Source organism: Lactuca sativa, chromosome 6, assembly GCF_002870075.4.
Source record: "Lactuca sativa cultivar Salinas chromosome 6, Lsat_Salinas_v11, whole genome shotgun sequence".
In the NCBI taxonomy this organism is placed as follows: Eukaryota; Viridiplantae; Streptophyta; class Magnoliopsida; order Asterales; family Asteraceae; genus Lactuca; species Lactuca sativa.
The window spans coordinates 57,459,080-57,486,624 of record NC_056628.2 but is presented as its reverse complement, the minus strand read 5'-3'; the positions used below and the strand labels follow the sequence as shown (position 1 = coordinate 57,486,624).

At 35.4% G+C, this 27,545-nt stretch overlaps 2 protein-coding genes, 1 long non-coding RNA gene and 1 pseudogene across 5 annotated transcripts; 3 read left to right on the top strand and 1 right to left on the bottom strand.

Moving 5' to 3' along the window:
- Positions 1-1,523: 1,523 nt before the first annotated feature.
- Positions 1,524-3,842, bottom strand: LOC111905435 (uncharacterized). Its single transcript, XM_023901130.1, has one exon. The coding sequence runs from the start codon at positions 3,840-3,842 to the stop codon at positions 1,524-1,526; it is 2,319 nt and encodes a 772-aa protein (XP_023756898.1).
- Positions 3,843-4,159: 317 nt separating this feature from the next.
- On the top strand, positions 4,160-6,603 carry LOC111905404 (phosphatidylinositol 4-phosphate 5-kinase 8-like; annotated as a pseudogene).
- A 3-nt stretch (positions 6,604-6,606) lies between these two features.
- LOC122194455 (uncharacterized) lies at positions 6,607-7,889 on the top strand. Of its 3 annotated transcripts, XR_006183890.2 has the most exons (5): positions 6,607-6,703; positions 6,785-6,886; positions 7,174-7,238; positions 7,321-7,404; positions 7,551-7,889. It is a non-coding gene; the product is annotated as an uncharacterized LOC122194455 (long non-coding RNA). The 3 variants fall into 3 exon arrangements; XR_006183892.2 differs by lacking the exon at positions 6,785-6,886 and having other exon boundaries at positions 6,626-6,703; XR_006183891.2 differs by lacking the exon at positions 6,785-6,886 and having other exon boundaries at positions 6,626-6,703; positions 7,171-7,238.
- Positions 7,890-11,065: 3,176 nt separating this feature from the next.
- LOC111905433 (uncharacterized) lies at positions 11,066-11,624 on the top strand. The gene is made up of 2 exons (XM_023901129.1): positions 11,066-11,227; positions 11,334-11,624. Exons 1-2 carry the CDS (start codon positions 11,066-11,068, stop codon positions 11,622-11,624), a joined length of 453 nt encoding a protein of 150 aa, XP_023756897.1.
- Positions 11,625-27,545: the final 15,921 nt, after the last annotated feature.

The following is a 27,545-nucleotide window of genomic DNA, read 5'->3' as shown; positions in this document are numbered from 1 at the left end:
TCCTTTATCAAGTTAGGTCATATGTGGAGAAATATGACTTAAATCCAAGCATGATTCACAAATTACCAACAGATTCTAAATCTATTGGATATAGTACTCAGGGGACATATAGGAGTCATAAAGTTGCTAACTTAATCAATTGTAACCTTCTAAACACAAAAAAGAGTCCAAAATGAGCTAAAACTTCTAGATCTATGAAAATAACACTATCAAGAAAGGAACTTAAAAGCTCACTAATGGTCTAGAGAGTAAACACAAGGTGTGGAGGTGGATTGCTTGCTGATTCTTTCACTTCCCTTCCTTCGTCTTCCTTCAAAGTTCACAAAAGTACCAAAACTAAGCTCGCAGTATGCACATGAGGCTAGGGTTAGAGTTTCTGAGCTTGGGAGAGTGATGGAGGTAGAATGATCATTAAACCCTAGCCGCCATGTCCTTCAAATAGGGCCTAAGCCCCAAGAATTAGGGTTTCCCCAAAAACAATTGCCACGCCGTGGCGGTCGATAAAATTTTACGAACAAAAGACACTGCCACGTCATGGTGAAGCGCCATCGTTTTGTGGCCACCCAAAATGGAAATTCAAAATTAGAAATTAAGTCACAACTGAAATGGGTGTTACACTTCATCTTTATTTTTCACCACATTCAAACCTTTTCCATTCAACTCTCCTAACCTTTTTAATTTTTCATCAACTTCAAACCTTCCTCTCTAAAAAATGTTCAACTTTGGACCATAGATGAAGAGATTATGTTGCTAGTACATGGATTGATGTAATTGAGGAGCTAATCTATATCCTTTTCGTAGATATGCCTACCTTTGGAGGAAAGTCACCCAAAGATACAATCGTGAAGCCGATCGACCTCGAAGTAAATACCAACACTTATCCAAATGGAGACGTGCAAAACACAGTTGCAGTGCACTTTCATAATGTATTTCATAGGCAGTGCACTTTCATACTGTATCCCTTCCTTCATCTTAAGGCAGTTGACCTCGAAGCATGTCATCACCAAGGTAAACAATGGTCAAACTTTTCAAGCACTAAAATCTTTTTAATTCTAGGTTATTATTCTTTTTATAATTTCCATGTCAGCTCTTTCAACCGGTTCAATCTTGTAGCTACTTCTAAATTTCTAACATCCACCAATTATTCAAAATCTTGATCCCTCACTTAACCATCTTTGATTTCATGTTCATTTAGTGGGTCATTCCAAATCAACCAATCTACTACTAAATGCACATAAACCTACCTCTGATATATAATTCTAAGGAGCAATGTTCTAAAACTACATCAGACAAGTACTTGTCATGTTTGGAAATTAACTAGAAACACAAACTCACATGTTTTCTGAATGCTAATGATGCAGACTGGTGAAGTTGCATGGCCTCACAATTTAGAATACTTTTTTTTAGCTGGAGGGTGTTGCCAGTGAATAATACATTGGTCATTAGCTAGTTCTATGTTGATATTTAAGTATTAAGACAAGCATTAAAGGAAATTACATAAATTTTTGCGAAAAGAAAAGAAATTACAACAAATCTTCATCAAAGGGATCGATTAAGTAACAACGCCACTTGTCAATAAAAGGCAAATCATCCAGACTCAAGCTTGGAAGTTGACGATCTTGGAGGGATTTGATTATCTGCGTAGTCTGACCGAGAAGTTGGGCTGCAACATGCACATTCACCTCTCTTTTCTCTATGGCGCTTGTGTGGCATTTCATTAATATGACTTGGGGTAAGTTGGTGAGACATGCTGCCAATATATCAGCGATCATTGATGATAACACTTCAAATAGTTCCTCTTGGCTAGCTTCGTGATAAATGTTCTCGTGGCAAGAAATCAGGATTGTTTCTGTGATACGATACATTGAATTGGCACAAATAGAACTGTATTTGGAATTATCATTTTGGCTTCGAATATCTGTACTTTCCACCTCATGAGTGACCATGCTTTTAGCTGTATCTCTCAACCATTGAAGAATCTGTCTTGGTGTATTCTCTTCAGGATTATATTTTGGCAGCTTGTTTCCTAACCAATTGTTGTAGACTTCAACTTCACGCCACAAAGTTTTAGCTGCCTCTTGAATGCTTACATGATCATCAGTTGCATTGAGAGTTTTTTCCACAAGTGCGACATATACAAGACCTTCAGTCACACCACTTAGCAAGGAATAGACTATGTCCAGTTGGATGTTAGGAAGAGACATGGCGATGGTTGTCAGAGTTATCAATGGCAAGCTCCAACAATTGACATATTCTTCTGAACTTAAAGCTGGAACACGATTGCTGTCAAACCTTGCAACTCCTTCAAAACCTCTAGATTTTGCTAATAGCTTCATAAGATTTTTGGGTTGCTGTTTTTCTGCCATTTCGATTAAGTGATTCACCGATTTTAACATGCCTTTCAATGTTCTGTTAGCAAACTCGATGTCGTCATGGAGTTGCAAAACATACCAGCTAAGATCTATATCTTTTCTTAGATGCTCCGTAGGCTTTTCTCTCAGCATAGGACATGAGGTGCAAAACATGGCTTTTAACCACTTCCAACAATACAAGACACATATGACAACGAAAAATGGAACCAATGCTATGATCTTGCAGGCCACCACGACTATCTTCTGAAACCCTATGCAAATATTGAGAATTATGACTTTGAGGTTCTCCATGACACACTTGCATTTGCGGCTACTGGATGGGAATGGTATGCTACTCCGTTTCCAATCATATAACTTCTCAGTCCAGTAGCTTTCTACTTTAGAGATCTTGATATGGTCCCAAATCCATTTTATCGGAACCTTAAAGCTTAAAGCTAAAAAACATCTAGAAAGTGGGGAAATTGTACCCACTATGATTCCGAGAAATTGTATTATGAGAATCACTGGCATTGACCACTTATAATCGGACTTATAGTCCCATAGATTTTCAACATAAAAAAGTAAAAGAAGAATGTGTAAGACAACGCTTGAAGCACATATTACGGCTGAAGCAGAGGTTGTAACAGAGCATGTTTTCATGAATTGGGAGCTTCCAGTTCCTGCCATGATCCACCAATAGCTCACATGCCGCTTTAGCTTCTCAACACTTAATTTTCCTTCTTGGTGCAAATATCGATCGTTTATAGCTTTATCATGAGTGGCTTGGTATTTTGATTCTAGAATCTGTTTGGACTTCAGAATTGCTAAAGCTGAACATACATATATTGTGAGCAACATGAGTAACATATCCACATAAATGGCTGCTGTAAATCTGTTGTGTCTATCAGGTACGTAGGATGGTAAACTTTTCACATAACCATGAAGGTCAAACCCCGCACCATCATCTACTACATGATAGAAGAGAGCTCCAGTGTTTAGTTGAATGCAAACATTCACAACCAAGGTAATCACGAGAACAGCCAAAGATATGACGTTTGGGATAAGTTCCTTGCTATCCATGGTTGCTAGAGAAGGCAATAAATTACTCATCATGGTGCACATAAAGCCCGAGCTTTCAAGCTTTGTAGCCTGGTCCATGTAACTTGGCATTAGAGTAGATAGATCCATGGGCAGCTTTATTGCAACAGCTATCACAGTTAGAGAAGCAGAGTTCAGAGTGAAGTATTTACACGGAAACCATAGCGTTTTCCTCCGGAAACCATGTAATAAATCAGCCACCATTGCAATGATACAAAACAGAGATGCTAATGCGATATACATCCCAATCCATGGCATAGGTTTGCTGTACCTGTTTTGCTGATCCCCTTGGTATGATGAAATCCACAAGTGAGCCAGGTATTGTGCTGTATTATTGTTCCACGACGCAACACTATCCACAAGTTTCAGATAATCGTCAGAATTGTAACTCATGATTATGTTAGTTCAAGGGAGAGGAAGTGGTGGTATGCGATGTCACATGGGGTGTAAGGAGATGCAAAGTGGAGAATTTGTGTTGCTTTTCTGAATCCTGTGAGGAAAAATAAATAAATAAATAAATAAACTTTCATGAAACTTCCAAATCATTGCGGGAAAAGGCTTTTAAAAGCCGTGTTATCAGGAGAAAGGGCCCATTTGAAATTCATTTTTACTATAATAAAAAATATGATTTATTATTTATAATTATACATACATACTAATCACTTGAACAGTTCTTGATTTTCATTGGCTGGATTTTCAATTTCTTTTTTGTTTGTTGATTTACTTTCATTTATTTATTTCATGGCTACGTGTCCTGTCTAAACCAATAAGAATAAAATTGTTGTAACGACGTGTTATGTTCTCCGACAACCCACCGCCTATAGACCTCGCTTCCCAACGCCTATGAACTTCCCTCCACCTGGGTTACTTTCATCCCTTCACCGATATACCCATTTCAGCTCCCCACGGATTTACTCTCTCTCTCTCTCTCTCTCTCTCTCTCCTCCAAAGACGTATCTTTAAGCGAAACCATCCGGCAACACAACATCTATCTTCTCTTTTCACAATCGATGGTAGTGAATACATACAACATCAGCTCCTCTTCCTCCATTGTTGAAGGCAAGATCTCGCTTGAAGTTCCAGAATCCAGTACGGAGTACACCGACAAATCATCATGTCTGGCTGGTCGGTGGTTCGGTTAATGACGGAATGCTGGTGAAACATGAATTTCAGCCTGCGAATTTGAAGGCGATGGGGAAACTACAACTGCAATTGACGGAGAATGCACAGAGTAATGGTCTTGCTACATCTACCATCGCTCTGATGACATCCAATACTCTATCCCCAAGCCCAAAGACTAACTCAGGTACTTGCAATACCAATGTCGATATTTTAGGGTTTATAGGATTTTAGCTCAACAGCTTTTCACTTCTATTGATAAAACTACTTTTCAGGTCTTAAGAAGACATGCATGAAGAAAATTACATCATTACTGACTATTGTCATTATATATTCTTTTTTTATCTAGGATTTAATTACTCCAGGATATAATACAATATCTATTTGTTTCTTTCAAATTTCAAACGCTGCTTCTTATGGTCAGTCGATTCTTACAATGTCTGCTTTTACTATTCAAACACTATCTCCCCTTTGTAAGTTGAGTTCTTTAGATCTATATCAAAACATATCTTACTTTAATTTTAGATTTTTATATATCTTCATTATTATAACCATATCATCACCTGATGGTTTTCAGGATGAGTCAGGAGATAAAGTTACATGGAGATCTTTACTTTGGTAATGTCAAGGTAAACTCCCCCATGGCATGGGTAGCTACACATGGTCAGATGGCACAGTTTATGATAGTAATTGGGAAGATGGAAAAATGTGTGGTAGAGGTCGAATCTCATGGTCTTCTGGAACAAGTTATGAAGGTGATTTTTCTGGTGGATATTTCCATGGTTTTGGCACATTAACAACTCCTGATGGATCTGCATACAAAGGGTCATGGATATTGAACATTCAAAATGGTTTTGGAAGAAAGGAGTATAGTAATTCCGATGTGATGGTTGTTGGAAAGATGGAGTTCATGAAGGAAGTGGAAAGTACGCTTGGGGGAAAACACGTATATATATATAGGGAACTGGAAATCTGGTAAAATGTTTGGTAGAGGGGTAATGAAATGGGTAAATGGTGACCTTTTTGATGGATCTTGGTTAAATGGGTATAGACATGGGTCAGGTGTTTATAGGTTTTCAGATGGTAATTATTATTTTGGGAGATGGACAAAAGGGCTTAAAGATGGTCAACGCACATTTTATCCTGCAGGAAGTAAATGCTCATCTTTTAGAATAAAAACCCATTCTCAAAGATTCAGGGATCCAGAACGTAATGTTACCCGAACTTATTCTGAAAAATTTACTTTTAGTAGTTTTTTTAGAGAGTCAGGTCATATAACAAGCGGGAGAATCCCGCCGGATGACGATTATACCCTTGGGGATTCCACTAGAGAGTTTTCTACTTCTGAGAGAACAGAAATGTTTTCTCATATGTCGGATGAGGTGGAAAGAAGGTATACTTTGCTTTCCGATTCATGTGTAATTTATTTATTTTAGTTTAATGTGATTTACAATATTTTTTGTTTTAGGTGCGGTTTATAGTGATGGGAAATATGTTTAAAACAGAATTACGGATACACAGGAGGTATGATCTGAAGGGTTCATATCAAGGAAGCTTTACATGTAAGGATCATATAGACGAGGGCACCACATTAGAAGACCTTGATCTTGCATATGAATTTCATATGGACAAGACGCTGCGTGAGGCCCTTTTCGAGTAAGTCTATTATATTTTATTATAATAAGTTGAAATAATTTATGATTTTAAACACAAGTATGTTATTTTGCAGGCAAATCCAGCTAGACTGTTTGTTTTTAGAATCTCAGCAGATTATTGATTATAGTCTTCTACATGGATTGCATTCCATAGAGAAAGAGGAATGTAGAAGGTATGTCGTGGATCATGATAGCCAATCTTAACTAAAACTTTTTTAGTTACGCCCTTTTTCTTAACAAATTTTATTTTTAATATTGCAGAATTTCCTCCAAACTTAGGAAGTTTGTGAAGGTAAATGATTGACACTCAAAGATACAAGATGAACCGAAAAGGCAAGGATTTCTTTCCATTTTTTTATATTTCCTTTTTTGACGCTTAGCAACAGACATTACAATATATATAGATCAAGAAGAATTGGGAACCAACTTGGTTTTGATGCTAGAGTTGTTGAAACAATGTTAAGAAACTGACGTTCTTTGGTATTATTTTCCTTCCTGAATCATGTTTATTAGATAACTAAATGTGAAATTAAATATAAAATCAAATAAACCAATTTGTAGGAGACAGTCTTTAGATGTGCTTGAAGTTGTATTAATAAAGTTTGATAGTGCCGGCAGTTTTACACCTTTGAGCACTGGAGAAAAATAACAAACAAAGATGAGGTTGGAACTGGATATGTATTTTCATATGTTATTGTTATTTTTTTTTTTTAACTATAATGGTTGATCTATTATACAAAAATATGTAGAATACTGCATTTTTACTTATTTGGTTATTCCTCACTAATTAATGACATATATTATGCCCCCCAGACTATCAGTTAGTATAGGTATGAGTATAAACTGAAAATAAAAACGAAAAAAAGCTTTTTCGAAATTATTTATTAATAAGTGGATAAGGTTATAGTTAGAGAAAGATGGTCAATTTGAGTTTCTTTCTGTTTTAGCAGAGGGAAAAAGGATGATGAACTGTTGAGCTTTCAGAGTGTTTAGGAATCCAAAACCATGATTAAAGGTAACCTATTTTTTAAATATGATTGTCTTGATTTCTTGCTTTGAACATGATTTTGTTGAGAAATTTTCTTTGTATGTTGTAGGTGGGTCTATTTGTGACGATTGGAAGATTTGAACATCAATCATTACCTTGGGAAAGAAGACTTGGGCACTACCAGTGAAGAAAGGTAATATTTCTCTTATTATCTCATATCTTACATTTTTTTTACTATTAGATGATGATAAAATAAAGGATATACAAACGGATCCAAATTGATGATTGATGTTATACTTATAGGAACAAAACTGACTGTAATTTTTATCAATATTTCAGGTCTTTCCCGTCAGGCCTAGGTGCAAACACCTCCCATAATTCAATTATGATGAGTCGTTATCTCTTATATTAAATCATATGCTGATATTCAGAAGATTATGATTATTATCCCTTGGCAAGCTTTGAACGGTATCCAACCATCTTCCAGCTGAATGATCACTGCTATTACATTAAATTTTAGTTTCTGTTTTTTGCCATCATTTTATTTATGTTAGTTTGGGAGTTTGTAATTGTATTGTTTCTTATGTTTAAATTAAATCGACTTAAGCAATAAGCGGTATGATAATTTTTTTCTATCAGTTAGTTTTTTTCTAAAACAATCCAATGTTACTCAATAAAATCTTCTATTGTGTCCACTTCTTTGATGTATCTAGCCCCGCAAAGCGGAGATTCTTCCCTAGTTGTAAAGAAAGTAAATGTTGGAAATGATAATCAGATGATAAAAATAAAAAACTAATATTAAGTTAACACTTTATCAACCATACTAAATAGTTTGTATTTCAGCCGTTGAGATGATTAATTGGATAATGCCACCCACCACCACATTGCACACTATTCCAGCGGTCCGTGGTGGCTCATGGTGGTGGTGATTTGGAGTGGGGAGAACGGAGGACGACAAACAATCTGTTTCTTTTTCACTTTTAGGCGTCTCTCTTTTTTCCTCCTGCACACCAACACTGATTCATGGTTTGTGATGGTGATCGTGGTTTGTCGTTCTTCCAGTGTACTCCTGATTGCCTAATGCTACTATAATTGTGTAGGTTTTAGAATACAGTAAATTAACAAAGTAAATAAAATTCTAGGTACTATAATAAAGTAAATATATGAAATTATGTTGCTATTTTATACATTATAAACCCTATAGTTATGCATTTTAATCTTTGCTAACATGCTTTTGTTGTTGAATCTACACAATAAATTAGACTTTTTTAGTAAAAAGTTACATAAATAAAAATATATGGTACGGTTGCTTATAAAAAAACAAGCAATATATATATATATATATATATATATATATATATATATATATATATATATATATATATATATATATATATATATATATATATATCATCTCACTTGTTGTAAAATAGATGCACATTGGTTTAAAATAATATATATATATATATATATATATATATATATATATATATATATATATATATATTACAAAGGTTTACCAATTAAGATATATATGTTAAAAAAAGATAGATTATTATGAAATATTGATGATAGGAAAGAATATATCTAGAAATTTCGTTAAAGTATAAAGGGCCACACCTATTCACTATTGAGTGGACCTGGACTTTGAGAGTGGACATAAGTTAGACTTTTGAACACAAAAATGAAAGATTCTGCTTGAGTGCTTATAATTTGGTTTCGATGTGGCATGTCATGTTAGTGATTGCATTAACTTTTGTTTTTGTTTTGTTTTTCATTGGTTTTAAAAAATTCTGTTAAATATGGCCAAAATAAACAAACACCCATTATATATGAGAAAATTTGAGAAATAACCAAAAATGGCCAAAATAAACAAACACCCATTATATATGAGAAAATTTGAGAAATAACCAAAAATGGGTTGGTTTGAAGAAAATAACTAAGGAAAAACAGATTTTGGAAAATGACCAAAGGATCCGCTTAACACCCTCTGCGGATCCATTAAAGGCTCTTCGGATCCTCTACAGCTCTGTGGAATCTTTGTTTTTTGATTTTTTTTTTTAATTTTTTTTTCGTTTTTTCGCTTTTTTTTTGCATTCATTTTCGTTTATTAATATCCATTTTTTTAAATACACTAATTCTTTATGTGATTATGTAAAAAATTTGACAAAAAGGTTAAAAATAATGAACTTATGTTTAATATCAGTCCACAGAACTCTTTGGGAATCCACATAACTGTTATCAGCGGATCAGTGTACACCTTTGCGGATCAGTGTATAAATTGTCATACCGGTTAAATATTGTATCAACTCACCCCAGCATTGAAAAATATAGAAATGTCCTCCAATGCACCAACTTCTACGAATGCAAAATCATCGTCCGATACTCCACGTCCATGGACGACAAGAGAGGTGATGGTTATAATACGATGTTGGTTGAACATTTTTGAAGGTGTAACAACAATAGTTACCCCTGATTACCTTGGAAGTGATGAATGGACCCGCATAACAGGTATGTTCAACCTTTCATTTAGACAAGGAGAATATCGTGTACAAGTAGATATTCTTAGTAAGTGGATGGAGTTAAAGAACGAAATCACATGGTTCAGTCGATGGTATCATCATCTTAAAAATAGTAGTAATTATTATTACTCAAATGAGGAAGCTCTTGTAGAAATGATGTTAGATCATTACATTTTCGAGAATGAGGGAAAAGACTTCGAGTATGTCGACGCTTGGAATCCAGTATTTCATGTAGAAAGGTTTTTTATGTGAAATATTTTATGTAATATGTTTGCTACTGATGTATGTTTTCTATGTATTTGTATTTTTTGTGGATGCTTGGAATCTGGTTAAGAACCACCGATATTTCATGTAGAAGGGTTTTTAATGTGAAATGTTTTATGTAATATGTTTGCTACTGATGTATGTTTTCCATGTATTTGTACTGTTTTGTATTTTGTGTTCTATGGAATAAAGTAGAAGTTACCTCAACTGGTTTCGTAAATAACCTAATACAAACCAAATACATATAAATAACGTAATACATACCGATGCATATAAATAACCTAATAAAAACAAACTACATTAAAATATCCTTCTACAAACGCCATACAAATTAAAAATACGGGAGATCTTTTAAGAGATTCAAAGGGCCTTCAAACTCGAATTCTAACCCGTCACTAATGGATATGTATTACGCTTTCACTGTGTCCAGGATGACTTCCTCATCTTCATTCGGACGTTCGTCATCAATTTTGGTATAAAGATTGTTGAAAACCAAGACTTCTGTTTTTAATTCATACGATTTTGTTGTGATGTCAACGGTGTTGTGATAGTTTTCTGGGGCAGTTTGAAGGTCAACGTTGAGGGCATAAGTTAAACGGATCCAATAACTTGGATCATTCACCCTGGAGGTCTCGTGGTTATTAATATATGCACGAGTTAGATGGAGGTTATCCTCAGCGCTCTATGGTATGGAAGCCATTATGACGGAAAATATGAGGGTTAATTTTTCAAAAAAAATGAAATGAAGAAGAAATGGTATAGAATCGATGAAAGGATACTCATGGTAAAGTGATTTTATATTACTTATTCCGCAAAGTTGTTTGGTAATACGCAGAGCTATTTGTCAGCCATTTTTTTATTCCCTAACAGTTATGCAGAGGTGTACACTGATTCGCAAATGTGTACACTGGTCCTTAGAGGCGTGCACAGATCCGCAGAGGTGTGCACTGATCCACAAAGGTGTGCAATGATCTGTAGAAAACAGTTCTTACGTGGTTAAGTGATGTGTCAAAACCCCCGATTTGGACCTCATTCATTTCTTTCTTACCCCTTCGATTCTTCAACACAATGTCTATGAGTTCGTCCAATGCAATAAACCGCCTCCAAGTTGCTCGTGTGTTTGTTAAAGACGATGTTAACAACTGTGATTGCGATGTTCCAGCTAAGGAACGAACATGTTGGAAGCTCACTAACCCTGACAGACGTTTTTGGAACTGCAACAACAGATCGGTAAGCTTCGTTTCTAAAAATACATGTACGATCGTGATTGTTTAAAATACATCTTGGGTGATTAGTCATTGTGTTTTGATGTTTTATTCATGTGGATTTGATACAGACAAGACTCAAGAAATGTGATTACTTTGAATGGAAAGATGTTGCACTGGAAGATGGTTACTACAAAAACCTCATTTATTCCATGAAGCAACAGTTGGATTCCAAAGAGGATCTTGGTGTCATAAAAAACTTGAGGACTAAGAATGTTAAGTTGGAGTTTCTCCTGAGTAAGGAGAAGAGTCTAGTAGCAAGCATGGAGAAGGGGATGTGTGATTCCAAAAAGAACATAAGTATGTGCAAGCTGTTGGTAGTTGCTCTAATTGTTGGGTATCTCTTGTTTGTTTTGTTTTAACCGGTGTAGCTATATGTAAATAAATCAAAACATAAGAAAATATTCTTAAAACAATAATCATAAAACAATCAAAGTGTACTATTCCAAATAACACAATCAAAGTCTACTATTCCAAATAACACAATCAAAGTCTACTATTCCAAATAGCACAATCAAAATCTACTATTCCAATTAATTTCTGCCATCCTATTATGGTAAATAAATCTCGTATCTCTAGGTGACTAATGTGTCTCCATTGGTACACCCGATTCAAGCATTTCCATGAACATGCACACAAAAACTCAACAATCTCCTCTTTCTCTTTCTTCTACTTTTTCCTGTTGCAGCACATGTCTAGCTTTAACGAATTTCACCTCAGTAGGTTTCCGTCTATTGGGAAAATGGGCCCAATATGATATGTGGTCTAGTTCACTTAATATACTATCTCCCAACGATTTGAAATTACCGTCACCCGCATATTTTTATTGAAACTACACCATTCAGTTGAATCATATATGCTCACTTTCCATGTAAGGAGATCAAAATCAGGTAAATACCACTGCAGTTGCGGTATGTTGATTGCATTTAAAACCTTCAAAAAATGATAAGTTATTACATAGATACATGTTTTAATGTGTGCGTGTGTGTGTGTGTGTATATATATATATATATATATATATATATACACACACTTACCCGATCAATATCCTTCCAATGTGGTCCATCAACCATCTCGGCTGCTATACGCCTGAAACAATGTTGTTTCCCAGGTTCCAAAGTCATGCCTTCAGGATTAATAATCGTCCACCTACCATTCGACAGACTTATTTCCTTGAGCAGGGACGAGAAGATAACCAAATCCTGCTTGTTAGAAAAAAAATTCATTTTAAACAATTAATTATCAAACACTTTTTGTAATATAAAATAAGGGATGTGTGTTACCTCAGAGAGCAACCATCCAAAGCCAATACCAAGTAAACCAGACCAAAATTCCCAATTTATGTCAATACCTCTTAAAAGTCTATGCTCCACAAATACCGCCCCCATCTTCATTCCCCATAATTTCCAAAATTCATCACCACAATCTGCATAATTGTCCAATAGTAATGGTCTTTTTGCTACATTATTTTCCTTCTACGGTTTTCCCTTTTCTGTTCTTCAATGGTTCCGTCGACGAAACCTACAAAATCAATATGTTAATTAACTATATAAATAGAAATTACTTAATTTTATATCTGTATGTAAGGCTCTCTACAAAATTTTTTGATTTCATTTTTATCCTCCCTTTAAACGGTGTAACTATGTTATCCTCAACTTCAACAACAGGCGGTGGCGTCGACACATACGTATGGCCTGACTCGGGATCCAAACCACCAAAAAATGCTTCCCCCGCAACCACATTTTCCATATCGTTCACACCAAATTGTTTATCTTTTTCCCAATTATCCATTCTCTTCCCAAAGTGCTCGATTATGGTTTTCAATTCATTAACAACGCCAAATAACTTGTCTATTTTACTGTCTTCTATAGGTCCATAGTATGTTTCCTGAAAATGAGACGCTGAGGTGTAATCTGCTCCTTGATACGAGACAGGTGAGGTAATGGAGACCGCTGCATAGGAGGACTCATTTGTTTTAGTGATGGAGACCGCTCCTTAGGAAGATTCTGTTGTTGCGGTGACGATTGAACTTTGTCTAGAGTTCAACTTACATAACACACAAAGAATGGCAAATGCATCTCAATAGGTGTTGGTTCAAAATCACATGGGATGTTAATTTCCTGCAAAAATTAATAAATTAACTTTAAGTATATAAAATTGTTGTAATTTTTAACTATATATAATTAATATAAGGAATGTATAACTATATCACTGAAACGTCTAATATATGTAAACATTGCTCGAGAGACAATTGTGTTTTTATTCTCCATGCCCTCATTCTTGGAATTTTATTTTCTGTGTGATGCGCAAACCTCAAAGCTTTAGGAAATGTCTCCAAAATCTATACCTATTATTACGACAAAAAATCATGATGTGTCCAAATTTATAAGCATTTAAGAAATATAAGTAATTGCACCTAAAACTAACCTTAAACGGAAACTGAAAACCTAAAACACTATACTTCATCATCTTCGTGTAACCCTCACCCTCATTATCTCGTAAATATCTATAGATTTTACCAAACCATAATCGTAATTGTGTTTCACTATACCTCTACAAATACGTACCCCATGCAAACATGTCGTACTCATTATAATTAATATAAATCATAAAGTATTTATATATAAATAATAAATAATAAATTTAATATATGTTCCAATTATATTGACTATCAGCTAGCTCATACACTGCCGACGACAGAATGCACGTATTGCCGTCTCGTCCTATGAGATCCCTCAACAAAAATATCATATTCATAAACATTACCGCATCCTCATCACTACACGTCGAGAATGCTGGCCCTTTTACGTAGTCTTCTAAATCTTTCAGCCATAAATCTTCATCTCTCACATTAGGGAACAACCGATTCCTTAATGTCGAACTTGTGCTGACTTTTGTATTTATTATATTAGCACACGGTTCAAATCTCAAACTACTAATCAAACAAAATTTTGTTTCATCATATTCAACTACCTTGCCTTGTAACTCGAACTGAAACCTCCAAGCCCTGGCTACCTCTACATCACGAACCTCATGCAACATCATCAAATGACATAGCATCGGGTCACCATTTGGGGTGGGCATACCTCCTAGCCCTGGCTGTCTCTCGATATAATTCAACTCGCCTACTATTTAGTTTTGTAATGTACTTTTTCAACACAGTCCCAAACACCCCTCTAAAAGTACATTCTGCAGAACATCCATGCAAACTATGCTGCAAAAGATTAAACATATATGCCAAAATTAAAAAAATAATATTGAAAACTCACTTTACATAGCATTGTACTTTTATTTTTATAGCATTGTACTTATATCTATTTCTTTAGCAATATTATGCAACAAAAATAATGTTTTAATAACAATTTTACAGAATTTTTACAGAAATGGTCCCATATATATTATAAAATTTACATAAATGGTCCATTTTAATAATAATTATAGAAATTTTCAATGTTTTTTAAATTACATAAATAATTGGAAATCGATTTTAATATGCATATAATCAACATAAAATGATCTCAATATTCAATGGTCCATTTTAAGAGATAACAATTATAGAGATTATAAAAAAAATTCCGTAGAGGGCTTTATCGTTCCGCAGACGGATCATCTGCAGATCTGTTCTTGAGTAGAGGGCCTATGCAGATCAGTTCTTGACGAAAACCATTGGAAAATCGATTTCTTAATTCTTCGACTACAGTCCTAACACCCTAACAAACATACATTTATATAGAACATTTAACTTATCAGTTTCCAATTCATATAATCAATTTCTACTTCTGAGTTTATACAAAGGTTAGGAAAAAAAATTGAAATATTACTTGAGTTCCATATCCATCGGATAATACATCGGACTGCAGCTACTCCAGGAATCGAGCACGGCGAGACATATTCCGTTCGACGCCCATGAATCGAGATCACGAATCGAATGTCGTAGTCTCCTTCTGCGAAACTGTGTAACGTAAACAGGGGGTATTTTTTTAAATTTACAAATTTACCCCTATAATCCGCGTAACACTCGATTCCACACAATTCCGCAGAGTTGTAGAGGATCCGCAGAGAGTGCTCTGCGGATCCTTTGGTAATTTAACGAAATCTGTTTTTTCTTGGTTATTTTCTTCAAACCATCCCTCTTTTTTGGTTATTTCTCAAATTTTCTCATTATATATATATATATATATATATATATATATATATATATATATATATATATAGAGAGAGAGAGAGAGAGAGAGAGAGCTAGGTTGAAATGTCGATTGACATTTATTATGCGAACATGTGAACATTGATATTTTGTGAGAATGACAAAAAAAAATGTTGTTTGATAATGTGAATACGTTCAATATTACATAACTTTTTTCATTATCATGCATTATCACTAATTAAATCGTCTATAAGGTTATTGTATATTTTTATTATTATCTTCATTCTGTAAGAATGTTGTTAGAAATGAGTGAAAAACGATGCGTGAGAACAAAAATGAATAAGAACTAGTGAGAATTCATGAAAATGACAATAGCTGTGTGAGTTTGAACGTATTCATATTACTAAACATTTTATTCTCTTAGTAATTATCAAGAATAGCACTGTCCACACGTCCGCACAATAATTGTCCCTCCACATTATAACCTTGCCTTATATATATATATATATATATATATATATATATATATATATATATATATATATATATATTATTAAATCTAAACAAACCTTATTCACAGTAATCTTTTGATTTTGACACTTTTGGCCCAATAGTTTGTCATGTTTGCAGTTTTGGGTCATGTTCTGAAACCGAATTGTCAATGGTGGGTGTGTGTCCAAGGCATATGTTATTTTCCTGTTCTCTTCAGGTTCTCCATTGCTACGTATTTCGACTCCCTCTCTACCGCTAGCATCTACCGATTTCTCCTATGTAGTCGATTATGGTTCCACATCTGTGCTTCTAGTGGGAGATGGCCGACAACGAAATCTAAAAAAATGTGAATTTCGCCACCACCGATTAATAAATTGTATCGGCTAATATTAACTTACTTCTTTCAACGATTATATGCCCTAAACTAGTCGTTGCTTTTGGTAATTCACATATAGGAATTGTGCGATTTGTAACCCAAATTTGTAAATGTGATTACATCCATTCACGAATTGGCATCTCAATCAACCATAAAGAGGTCGACCGTAACAACCGATTATTTCAGGTCAATAAAAGTCAAAGAAATTCAACAAAAGTCAAAGCAAGTAAATAAAAGTCAATTGCTATAACAAAATTCAAAAAGGTTAAGATTTAATAATAAATTATACCCCACTTTTGTGTTTTTGGTTTTTGGAATCAAAATCCCAACAAAACCGAAATCCCATTTTGAAAACAATTAGGACGGAAATCACGCCTAGACCGAAATCAGTTTTGGCCGAAATCTATGCGAGACGGAAATCAACATGCGAGGTCCCCACCTTTTGGAACGAAAACCCTCTAAATCAAAAACTCTAGTTCTCGGTTGAATCTAGACCGAAATCAAAGTGATTTGGGTGGTACCTTAGACCGAAATCCGACAATTTAATCGGTCACACACTAATCAAGAGGATAAAATACACTTCCCTATACATCTATCACATCACATTTTAAACCATATATATATATATATATATATATATATATATATATATATATATATATATATATATATATATATATATATATATATATAGCCGAAAGCTCTTCCTCATTTCTCCTATTTCACTTCGAAAACTTCTCAAATTGCTCTCAAAACTCATAAAATAACCTTCATATTTACATATCATTACCCAAATTATCGTCAAATCTTCATAATATCCCTAAGAACACCTTCAAACCTCTCAAGAACATCCATCAAATTTCATAGGAAACTAAGTTCATTTCAAGGATTTATAGTAAGCATTCTTACATAAACTAGTATTATAAAAACACTTTAATTGTTATTTCACTAATTGACACACAATATCATGTGTTAATATTATAAGGACACGACTATATATACGTATTCTAACTCGAAGAACATCGCCACTCATTTCATTATCCAACCAAGAACACACATTCGAGGTGAGTTCATACCCCTATAGTTTTCACGATTTTTATACGTTTTAGGGGGGGGGGGGGGGGGGGGATACAAGTAAAATACAAGATAAATTGTGTTAATATACATATTGTTACATTTATATTTGTATTAAATATAAATATACATATGGGTACCAATTTGATATAGTAAAACTTTAACCCTTTTGTAACAGGTTGAGCAAAAGGGTATAATTATATAAACATATATAATTATCATTTCATTTCACTATATTATCATAATAAAAATGATAATGTTCATACAAGGGATTCAATATTTCAAACGAAACATTTTATATAAACTATAATATGTATAGTTTATGAAACATATACACTATTTTACTCGGTTGGGGACACAAAAAATAGTTATTTAAAAGAATAATTATTTTCATACTATGTAAACATTTACATACAAACATTACAAGAAAAAGTAGTTTCGTTACACCACACGAAAACAATTAATATAGCTTTGTGAGAAATTATCTTCAAGTACTTACCTAAGTACCATCAAAAGTTGTGTATAATAACCAGACTCTCCTGGAGGTAGAGCGTGAAAATTGTGTATAGATCTATATGTGACTGACAATCCCGCACCTAAGCTGCTTGCAACAGTTTGATCGGCAGGTCTGGGTGACAAATGCCGTAACATTCTGACACCTGAAGAACGTCGTAACGGACCAACGGTAGCTAAGTATGGTTATAATAACTCTCAATTTGGTATTAATAATATGTTTGGTTTACGGATACATACACGTCTTCAAATGGGTTCATTTATTTTGTCACAACTAGGAATTCTAATGCTTTTGTAAACGTTAACAATGATAACATTTGTGACTAAAACATGAAAGTATGCACGTTGTCTATTCAATAACACCAAAGTTCCATCAAACACCCTATGCAAACACTTCAAATAGTCAACAAAAGATTGGAAACCCTAAAAATCCCGGTTTTAGTCCATTATGGACTAGAATTTTCTTATTGGGCCTAATGGACCAATAAGCCTTTAGTTTGACTATTTTGGGCTTAGCACCCTTAAATGGGCTCTAATTAGACGCACTTGCATGAAAGTTAACATTTGGGGCTGTAATGGGCCTAAAATGAATTAGTTTAACTTTAATGGGCCTTGTTGGGGCATAACAAATCTAATTAGCCCTAATGGTCCCTAGATCCATTCTATTTGTACTAATCGGGCCGTGAACCCTCCTGAATCTATAATGGGCCGAAAACTTATTTAGTGGGCCTCATATTTTCGAGCAAAAATCAAGAAAAGGCCCAAATTAATAAACTCATTTCCTAAATCCAAATTCTCGTCCCAAGTTAAAAAAAAAAAAAAAGAGTTTAATCCATATAGTATAAGGTCTTGGCACCTCACTTTTGCTTAGCGGTAATCTAGGCAAAAGGACTCTCATATAACAGGGTAAGGCATCCTTAACCATCATGCATTAACCTTGATCCCCTGTCTTCTTATTTCTTTAACCATGGCTAAAAATATCAACATACACACACACAATTACACTTCCAAACTCTCTCAATACCACCTCAAAATCTCCTCCTTCCTTCTCTAAAAATTTCGAAGCTTCAAGGTGTTTTCAAGAGAATTACTCGATCAAAACTCACTCATTGTGGTATGACCTTGCAAACTCAAGTGTAAAACTTCATTTTAAAAACATCTTTATTCCTCTTACACTCTTGTTTTCATAAATAAGGTACTTGGAACATCTGAAGACCCAAGATCTACTCAAGGAGCTAGTTAAAACCGAAAATCACACCGTCTTCTTCTTATCTTCCTCAAAACTGAATCCAAATCTTCAAGGTGAGTTCATACCCCCTATTTTCGACTTTTACTTTGTTTTGGGGGAGAATACAAGTTGTGTTGTGTAGATCTATGTGTGTATGCATGAATATGTGTGTTTTTCATGATTTATTTAGTGGTTATGTGTTGTTTACTTCATAAATCTAAGAATATGTTAAGAACTTGAACTTTATCACTTGGATCTTAATAATAACCTTGAGAAAAGTATGTTTTATCACATATATTACATATAAACTTGTAGATCTAGGAATTATACACTTAAAATAGCAAAAATGAGTGTTGTGCTCAAAGATCTATAACTTATACTCAAAAATCAGCTTTGACAGCAAAATTTTAGCCCAATATCGAAGTGTTTTGACCCTCTTAATGGAAATATATTTCAAAACTTTGCTACATGGATAAAGTTCAGATTTATACCTTTAAAATGACTACTCTCGCGTTTTCTTATGATTTTTCTACAATTTTTGGCGAATTTTATAAAACTGTCTATCATATTTGAAATAATTTCAGACCAACCTAAGAAGGTGAGTAATTTCACACTAGTTTGAGGCCATAAAAAATTATGAGAAACATTTTGAATAAAGTAGAAAAAATTTACAAACTTCTAGAATTTACGGATCCAAATTTCAACTTACGATGAATTTTCTATGAATTTTCCAACAACTAGGTCAGAGAAGCCCAAAACCAGAAAAATGTGTGTTTTCACAAAAATCAAGCCAAAAATGATATTCTTGACAAACATGGGTTTAAAATGATATTTTTACCACAAAAAATTCATCAACACTAGTTTTGAACAAAATGGAGACTAAAGTGTTATTCTTACAAAAATTGGGCCTTAATTGTAAAATTTTGGCTTATTGGGCCAAGAACGTCATTTTTACAAAAAGTGGGCTTTTATGCTATCTTAGTGAATACTTGAACCAAAACCAACGATAAACTAACATACGAATTAATTTGATCATTTTCTAGGTTATTGGGCCTTAGTGGCTCATTTTTATGTATGATAGGTCTTGTATACTATTTACATGTTTATTGGGCCTCATTGACTCATTAACATGTGCGACGGACCTTGGATGCTATTTGTGTGCTACTTAGGCCTGTAAATACTTTACATGTGAAATGGGCCTTAGTTGTCCTTTCATATATATATTTCGGGCCCATGTTATATAATTTCATTCCAATTTGGGCCTTTAAATAATGTACATCTTTAGCGATGCCTTAGTGGTTCACTTACATGGTTCATTGGACCTGGAATGAGATTATACCTTTCTTCGCGTAAATTCGATTAAGGATCTAGTGAGTTTTGTCGGTTGGCACCTATTAAGAGTACGATCGTAGCCTATAATTATAACCAAAGTCTCTTGGAGGGAGAGCGGGGATTTGTGTATTGATCTATACAGGGATGACACCCCACACCTGAGCTGTTCACTACAGTTAGACTAACTCAGTCTAGGGTGACGAAAACCTTATAATCAAAAATAAAAACCGGCATCCAACAACGCCAAGACAAATGAAATTGTCATTATTTAGTATGGTTTTGATGACTCACTTAGAGGAATTAACGTTATGAAGTTTACGGAAGACCATTTTCTTATCTCTTGGATTACTCGGAAACATTCTCGTACTGGTACTCAACCTCGGGGGTTGGTATGGCAGCTTTCCCTTTTACAGACAACATCAGGTTGTCTGGGAATATTCTCTTTGCATGCTCTTTACATTCTCTCTACATTCTCTTTACCCTTTTAGTCAAATAAACAATAACATACATGCATTAATACAAGATCTTACACAAACACACTAAATAGTATGCAGAAAATATATGATTTTTTGGTGGTTTTCAAAGCTATACAAATCATTTTCACAAACATGCTTATGAACTCACCAACATTTTTATGTTGACCATTTTCAAAACAACTTGTATTCTCAGGAAACCGTTGAAACAGGATGAACAAAACAAACTAATCGATATTGTGTTATATTTTGTTTCATCATATTCTTACTATTTTGGCATTTAATATTCAAATACAATACTCGATTTAACAATGAATGTTGTTATATTACATGTATGATGATGATGATGTTATGTTTCAATTTTATTCATTGTAATGATATTTCAAGATGAAGTCACGCACAAGCTCCCAGACGTTTCCGCCGTCTGGTTCGAGGGTGTGATAGATTGGTATCAGTGCATTGTTTATAGTGAACTAGCATATCTAATCATACAGGATATGCAACTATAAATACAGTGGGACTTAACAACTCTGAACATAATAATTAAAATACATATCTATGTGTGCATTTTAGAACAATAACACAACAAGAACATTAAAAGTCTTTGGAGGATTTGAACATCGCTATTAAACTCGGGCAGTTATGTAGTCGTATCGGGGGTGAATGTAGCCTGATCAACTACATTCATTCAAAATACGATGAACATGTGTTCGGGAGTAATTGTGATGGACAATGAATCAAAAACATACCATTTAATTATCCAACGAGCTTATAGAACCAAACCTAAACAAAATTAAATTACTATAGGAGTAATTGGTATGCTATTTGTTTCTAGTATTTATACCCCCTTCATGCAATACACTATAGACGAGTATCATTAGCCAGGAAACCCCTACCTCCCTAGTCAGGGAATAGCAGGGTGGCTCGACTCAGGGGAAGAACCAGAGGAGGAACACGAAGTAGAAGTTGTAGATGGACCCGCCGAGTCAATAGTAGACCTCGAAAAGGAAGTACCCAAGGGCAATGAAGATGATGACTCAGATGGAGAATCCGATGTCATCAATCCTCCATGTAAAGTCAGAGTACCGAATTATTGTATGGGCCCCGGTGGCACCATGCCCCATGGACACACGATATTTGGAGATGGAGTCACCAGCAGGGGATACGACCACACTACGGTAGGAACCAAGGTCTCTTCGATCTTAGTCATAGAGGACCAGCTGACCGGGCCCTCCCAGTCGTGGCCCGGCGCACCCGAGGTATTGATAACCAAGCTTAGGACACCCCAAATTGAATGGAACAAATGTGGTTTGCTATTGAGAGAGATGAGAGACAAACACAGGAAGTGAACGGAGACTCCCGAGCGAGACAGTTAGTTTGGGAGGTACGACTACGAGATACTGAGCAGCAAGTAGCCCGTCTCCGAGGTACATCCATTTCATCAGCACCACCACCGGACACTTTCCGCCACAATTAGGATCAACCTTTCTTTTGTCCCCCTACTATCTGATATGAATCTCTTTCGTGTACTAATGAAATGATTATGTGCTATCTTTATTTCATGTTATCGCATAAATTCACTTATATGCATAACCGAACCCTCGAACCCGCTAGATACTTAAGGATCTCGAAACCAAAACAACCTATATACTCTAAGGATAGACGTAACGATCGTGCCAAATCTGTGATTACCTACTACCGTAAATACAACATAGGGATGTAGATGGAAACAATGAAAATCATACGACGAAAAACGAAATTTATAGAGTGCAACCAGGAATGACGATCATTACTTACGGCCTGGCTTATCAACGTGCAGTAGGAAAATGCCATCCCGCAGGAATAACAAGCGCACCCGCAAGACACCGATCCTGCATATGGACTCTGCTACATTCCAAGCTGTTGTAACGGCGGTAGTAACCGCTGCTATGGCACAAATCAATGCAAACAACACCAATGGAGGCGGAAATAGCATTGACTACTCCAGCCGAAGGAATGAGCATGGGAACCAACAAGTGACAACTTGTCAAGGCACACTAAACCCCAAGCTTAAGAGCATGAAGCAAAATCCTGGAATAAAGAGAAAGGGATAGCCAACTCAAAGGTTCTCAAAGAAGCAACATGTTGTTGTTGTTCATGCAACCATGACCCCTTTACACCAACATCAGCGAGACCATATGCTGGAAGCGTTCCAAAATGCAACAAGTGCAATTTCCATCATAAGGGAGCCTGTCGGTAGCTGCATTGTAAGAAATGAAACCGAAAGAATCACACCACCAAATACTGTAGAACTTATCCATGACAGAATCGTCAGCCAAACAAAAACAACAACAATCACAAAAACCTTAACAACAACACCAATGATGAGACCAGCCACACCTGCTATGGGTGTGGAGGAAACCGTCACTTCAGGCGATTTTGACCCAAGGATAACAATCAAGGAGCAGAAGGATCAGAAATGGTCCTGACCTTGGGTCAAGGCGAAGCAGTCCAAGAGCCGACGGTTGTTACTGGCACGTTCCCGCTTAACAACTCTTTCACTTACCTCTTATTCAATAGTTAAGCTAAGCGATGCTTTGTTAGTAACAAATTCGAGCACTTACTAAAACAACAACCCCAGAAGCTAAACGAAGCCTTCACGGTGGAGACGACTAACGGGAAAAACCGAATCAACCAAAGATATTTATGTACAGTACACCTTAACACTAAACAACCATTCATTTCAAATAGATTTAATGACAGTCAATATTAGGAGATTTGATGTGATAACCGGCATGTTGGGATAACCCCCATACATGGTGATAAACTTGACGCCAATCCTCTTCCTATCTCGTCCACCAAGGCACCGAAGTGCCTGCACCAGAAGACTTATTTGGCCAGCTCCAAGGAGCTAGTGACTTCTCTAAAATAAATCTAAGAATCGATTATCATCAACTTCGAGTCCGACAAGGCGATATTTCAAAAACTGCTTTCCGAACTCATCGCGACCATTTCAAATTCGTTGTGATACCCTTCGGTCTAACGAATGTTCCCACGGTATTCATGAACCCTACTAACAGAGCTTTACCAACCATTCCTAGTCAGCCTTTTAATTTTTTTCATCAATAACATACTCTTCTGCTCTCGAAGCAAGAACTAAACACTATCAACACCTACGACCGGGCTTGGAAAGCATCAAAGCCGGAGAATATCGCGAAGGAAGCACTACGTGGATCGAGATAACGAAATTACTTCAAGATTTTGACAGTCACTTCAGAAGGCTATGGGAATACAGCTTGTCATGAGTATTGCTTACCACCCTCAAACCAATAGCCAAAGTGAGCGGACCATTCAACCACTCGAAGTCATGCTCCAAGTCTAGGAGTTTGAATTCAACAAGTCATGGGATACCCAGTTGCCTTTGATTGAATTCTCATACCATAACAGCTATCACACGATCATCAACGTTGCTCCTTTCAAGACTCTTTATGGTTGTAAATGCAGATCACTCACCAGTACTCTCACAGGAACAGAATCCATTCGCGAAACAACAAGGAAGACAATCCAAAATCCGAACTTGACTTCAAGCATCACGAGACAGACAGAAGAGTTGTGATGACAAACGACGAAAACCACTGGAATTCCAAGTCGAAGACCGGGTACTATTGAAGGTCTTTCCCTGTAAAGGAATGATTTGCTTCAAGAAACGGGGAAAACTGAACCCACGATACATCAGACCGTTCGAGATTCTAGCCCGAACTGGTCCAGTAGCTTATAAACTGTAGGTACCTTCGGAGCTCGGCAACGTACAACCCATGTTCCACGCTCCGAATTTGAAGAAGTGCTTATCAGATGAAACTCTTGTCATCCCTTTAGAAGGGATCAAAATAAACAAGAATCTCCTGTTAGTCGAGGAACTGGTGGAGATAGTGGATAAAGAAGTGAAGCATACGATACAGAGCCGCATTCCGATTGTGAAGGTTCGATGGAATGCCAAGTGCGGATCGAAATTCACATGGGAATGCGAAGACAAGATGAAGCAGAAGTACACTCACTTATTCTCTCATTCATGAACCTATCTTTCGAAAGAATTTCGGGATAAAATTCCCTCTTACGGGGGGATGATGTCATAACTAGGAATTCTAATGCTTTTGTAAACATTAACAATGATAACATTTGTGACTAAAACTTGAAAGTATGCACGATGTCTATTCAATAACACCAAAGTTCCATCAAACACCCTATGCAAAATCTTCAAATAGTCAACAAAAGATTGGAAACCCTAAAAATCCCGGTTTAAGTCCATTATGGACTAGGATTTTATTATTGGGCCTAATAGTCCAATAAGCCTTTAGTTTGACTATTTTGGGCTTAGGACCCTTAAATGGGCTCTAATTAGACCCACTTGCATGAAGCTTAACATTTTGGGCTGTAATGGGCCTAAAATGAATTAGCTTAACTTTTGTGGGCCTTGTTGGGCCATAACAAATCTAATTAGCCCTAATGTGCCATAGATCCATTCTATTTGTACTAATTGGGCCATAAACCCTCCTAAATGTCTAATGGGTCGAAAACTTATTTAGTGGGCCGCATATTTTCAAGCAAAAATCAAGAATAGGCCCAAATTAATAAACTCCTTTCCTAAATCCAAATTCTTGGCCCAAGTTTAAAAAAAAGAGTTTAATCCATATATTATAATGCCTTGACACCTCACTTTTGCTTAGTGGTAATCTAGGCAAAAAGGCTCTCATGTAACAAGGTAAGTCATCCTTAACCATCATGCATTAAACTTAATCCCCTCTCTTCCTATTTCTTTAACCATGGTCGGAAATATCAACATACACACACACACACACAATTACAGTTCCAAACTCTCTCAATACCACCTCAAAATCTCCTCCTTCCTTCTCTAAAAATTTTGAAGCTTCAATGTGTTTTCAAGAGAATTACTCCATCAAAACTCACTCATTGTGGTATGAACTTGCAAACTCAAGTGTAAAACTTCATTTTAAAAACATCTTTATTCCTCTTACACTCTTGTTTTCATAAAGAAGGTACTTAGTGTTGGATAAGGTGTCTAAGTCCATAACTATTTCTGGTCAGTACTTGACCCGACCCGGCATGGTCCATTTGGGTTGCATGGCACCATGCAATTGGATAGACTAAATGAGAGAAATAACACTTGGATATTATTAATATATTATAAGTTCTAATATATTAATAATATTATTTGATTAGTTTGATCAAAGAATTAATTTAGAATTAATTAAGTGATCAAATGATAACTAATTAAATATATGGGTTGATTTTGTAAATCATTCATATCTTGTATAGTGGGCTAAGAGGCTCCATGGATTATCAAGTTCGGTTCCACCCATAGGATGCTCCATGGGAGTTACAAACCCATGGGTCATGGAAATGAAGAGTCATGACACATTAGGGTTTACATGGTGTAACCCTAGATGTGTCAATACTATATAAAAGTCCCATTCTCCACTAAAATTGGCTAGACATATGAAACAAGAGGGCTAGGCCGATTTCAAGAAGTGTGTGTTCTCTCAAAAGTCTTTCTAAGAGCATTTGGTGTTGTGTGAAGCATTTGAGGCATCACACTTGGGGTGCTAGGCTCACAAGGTTTCAAGGAACACAAGCAACAACAAGGTAAGTTATTCTATCTTTAATTCAAGTTAAAAATTGTTCCCCATGTATGCTAGATAGGAATATAACCTTGGAATTCAACTTCGCATGATAATTAGAAAAACATAGATCCAAGGTTATTAGGGTTGCATGTACACTTAGGAAGTGTTAGAATGCTCAAAACCCATCAGTGGTATCAGAGCCTAGTTTTGTTTGTTTGTTATTTGTGCTTAAAAGTTGAAAAAAGTCGAAAAACTTGTTGTCTGCCTGATGAACTCGCCGAGTCCATGGGGGGACTCGCCGAGTTCACTTGTATCTTCAACCTACTCGCCGAGTAGGTTCATGCACTCGGGGAGTAGGAGCCATAGAGTGCAGATTTTCGACTTTAGTTGCTGGAAATGGACTAGAAACATTAACCTAAACTGTTTTGGTACTTGAAAACTTGTTTTAGATGGTGTCATGTCTTTCCTAATCCATTTACAACAACTAGTTATCAAAATTACAAAGTTTTAAGTGTAATTTTGATTCATGAAAGTGTTCATATTCATGTTCTTCTTAGGATGTTTAGATGATCATAGGAATTATTTGTAACCTATGTGGTAGTTTAATTCTTGATCATAATGTGTTTTAAGGGAGTCCATAACTTGTCCTCAAGTGATGGAAAACCAAAAGTCTCTTGAGTTAAAACCATTAAAAGAACACAAGAGTTAGAAAAATGAAGAGTCTTCATTTTTATTACTCTAATAAACTCATAAGTTATAAGAAATGAAAAGTTTTGAAAGTTTACAAAACTTGCCCTCAAGTTTTTGAACAAGTAAAGTCATGTTAAAAACTTTAGTTCCAACCCTTAGAATTTTAAAAGTTAAAATTCTACCCTTATACTTATAATATTATAAGTTAATAATATATATATATATATATATATATATATATATATATATATATATATATAAGGTGGGTATAAGGTGGGTATAAGGTTGTTGCCTATAAAATGGCAACTTAATGGGTGTCCACTCTCACCCACCGCTTGCTTGA

What these genes read in the sequence shown, in the direction of transcription:
- LOC111905435 (XM_023901130.1), bottom strand. Translation starts at nt 3,842, where the DNA reads ATGAGTTACAATTCTGACGATTATCTGAAACTTGTGGATAGTGTTGCG.
- LOC111905433 (XM_023901129.1), top strand. Translation starts at nt 11,066, where the DNA reads ATGTCTATGAGTTCGTCCAATGCAATAAACCGCCTCCAAGTTGCTCGT. An exon ending in GGAACTGCAACAACAGATCG is followed by an intron (nt 11,228 to 11,333) that starts GTAAGCTTCGTT and finishes GATTTGATACAG; the next exon opens with ACAAGACTCAAGAAATGTGA.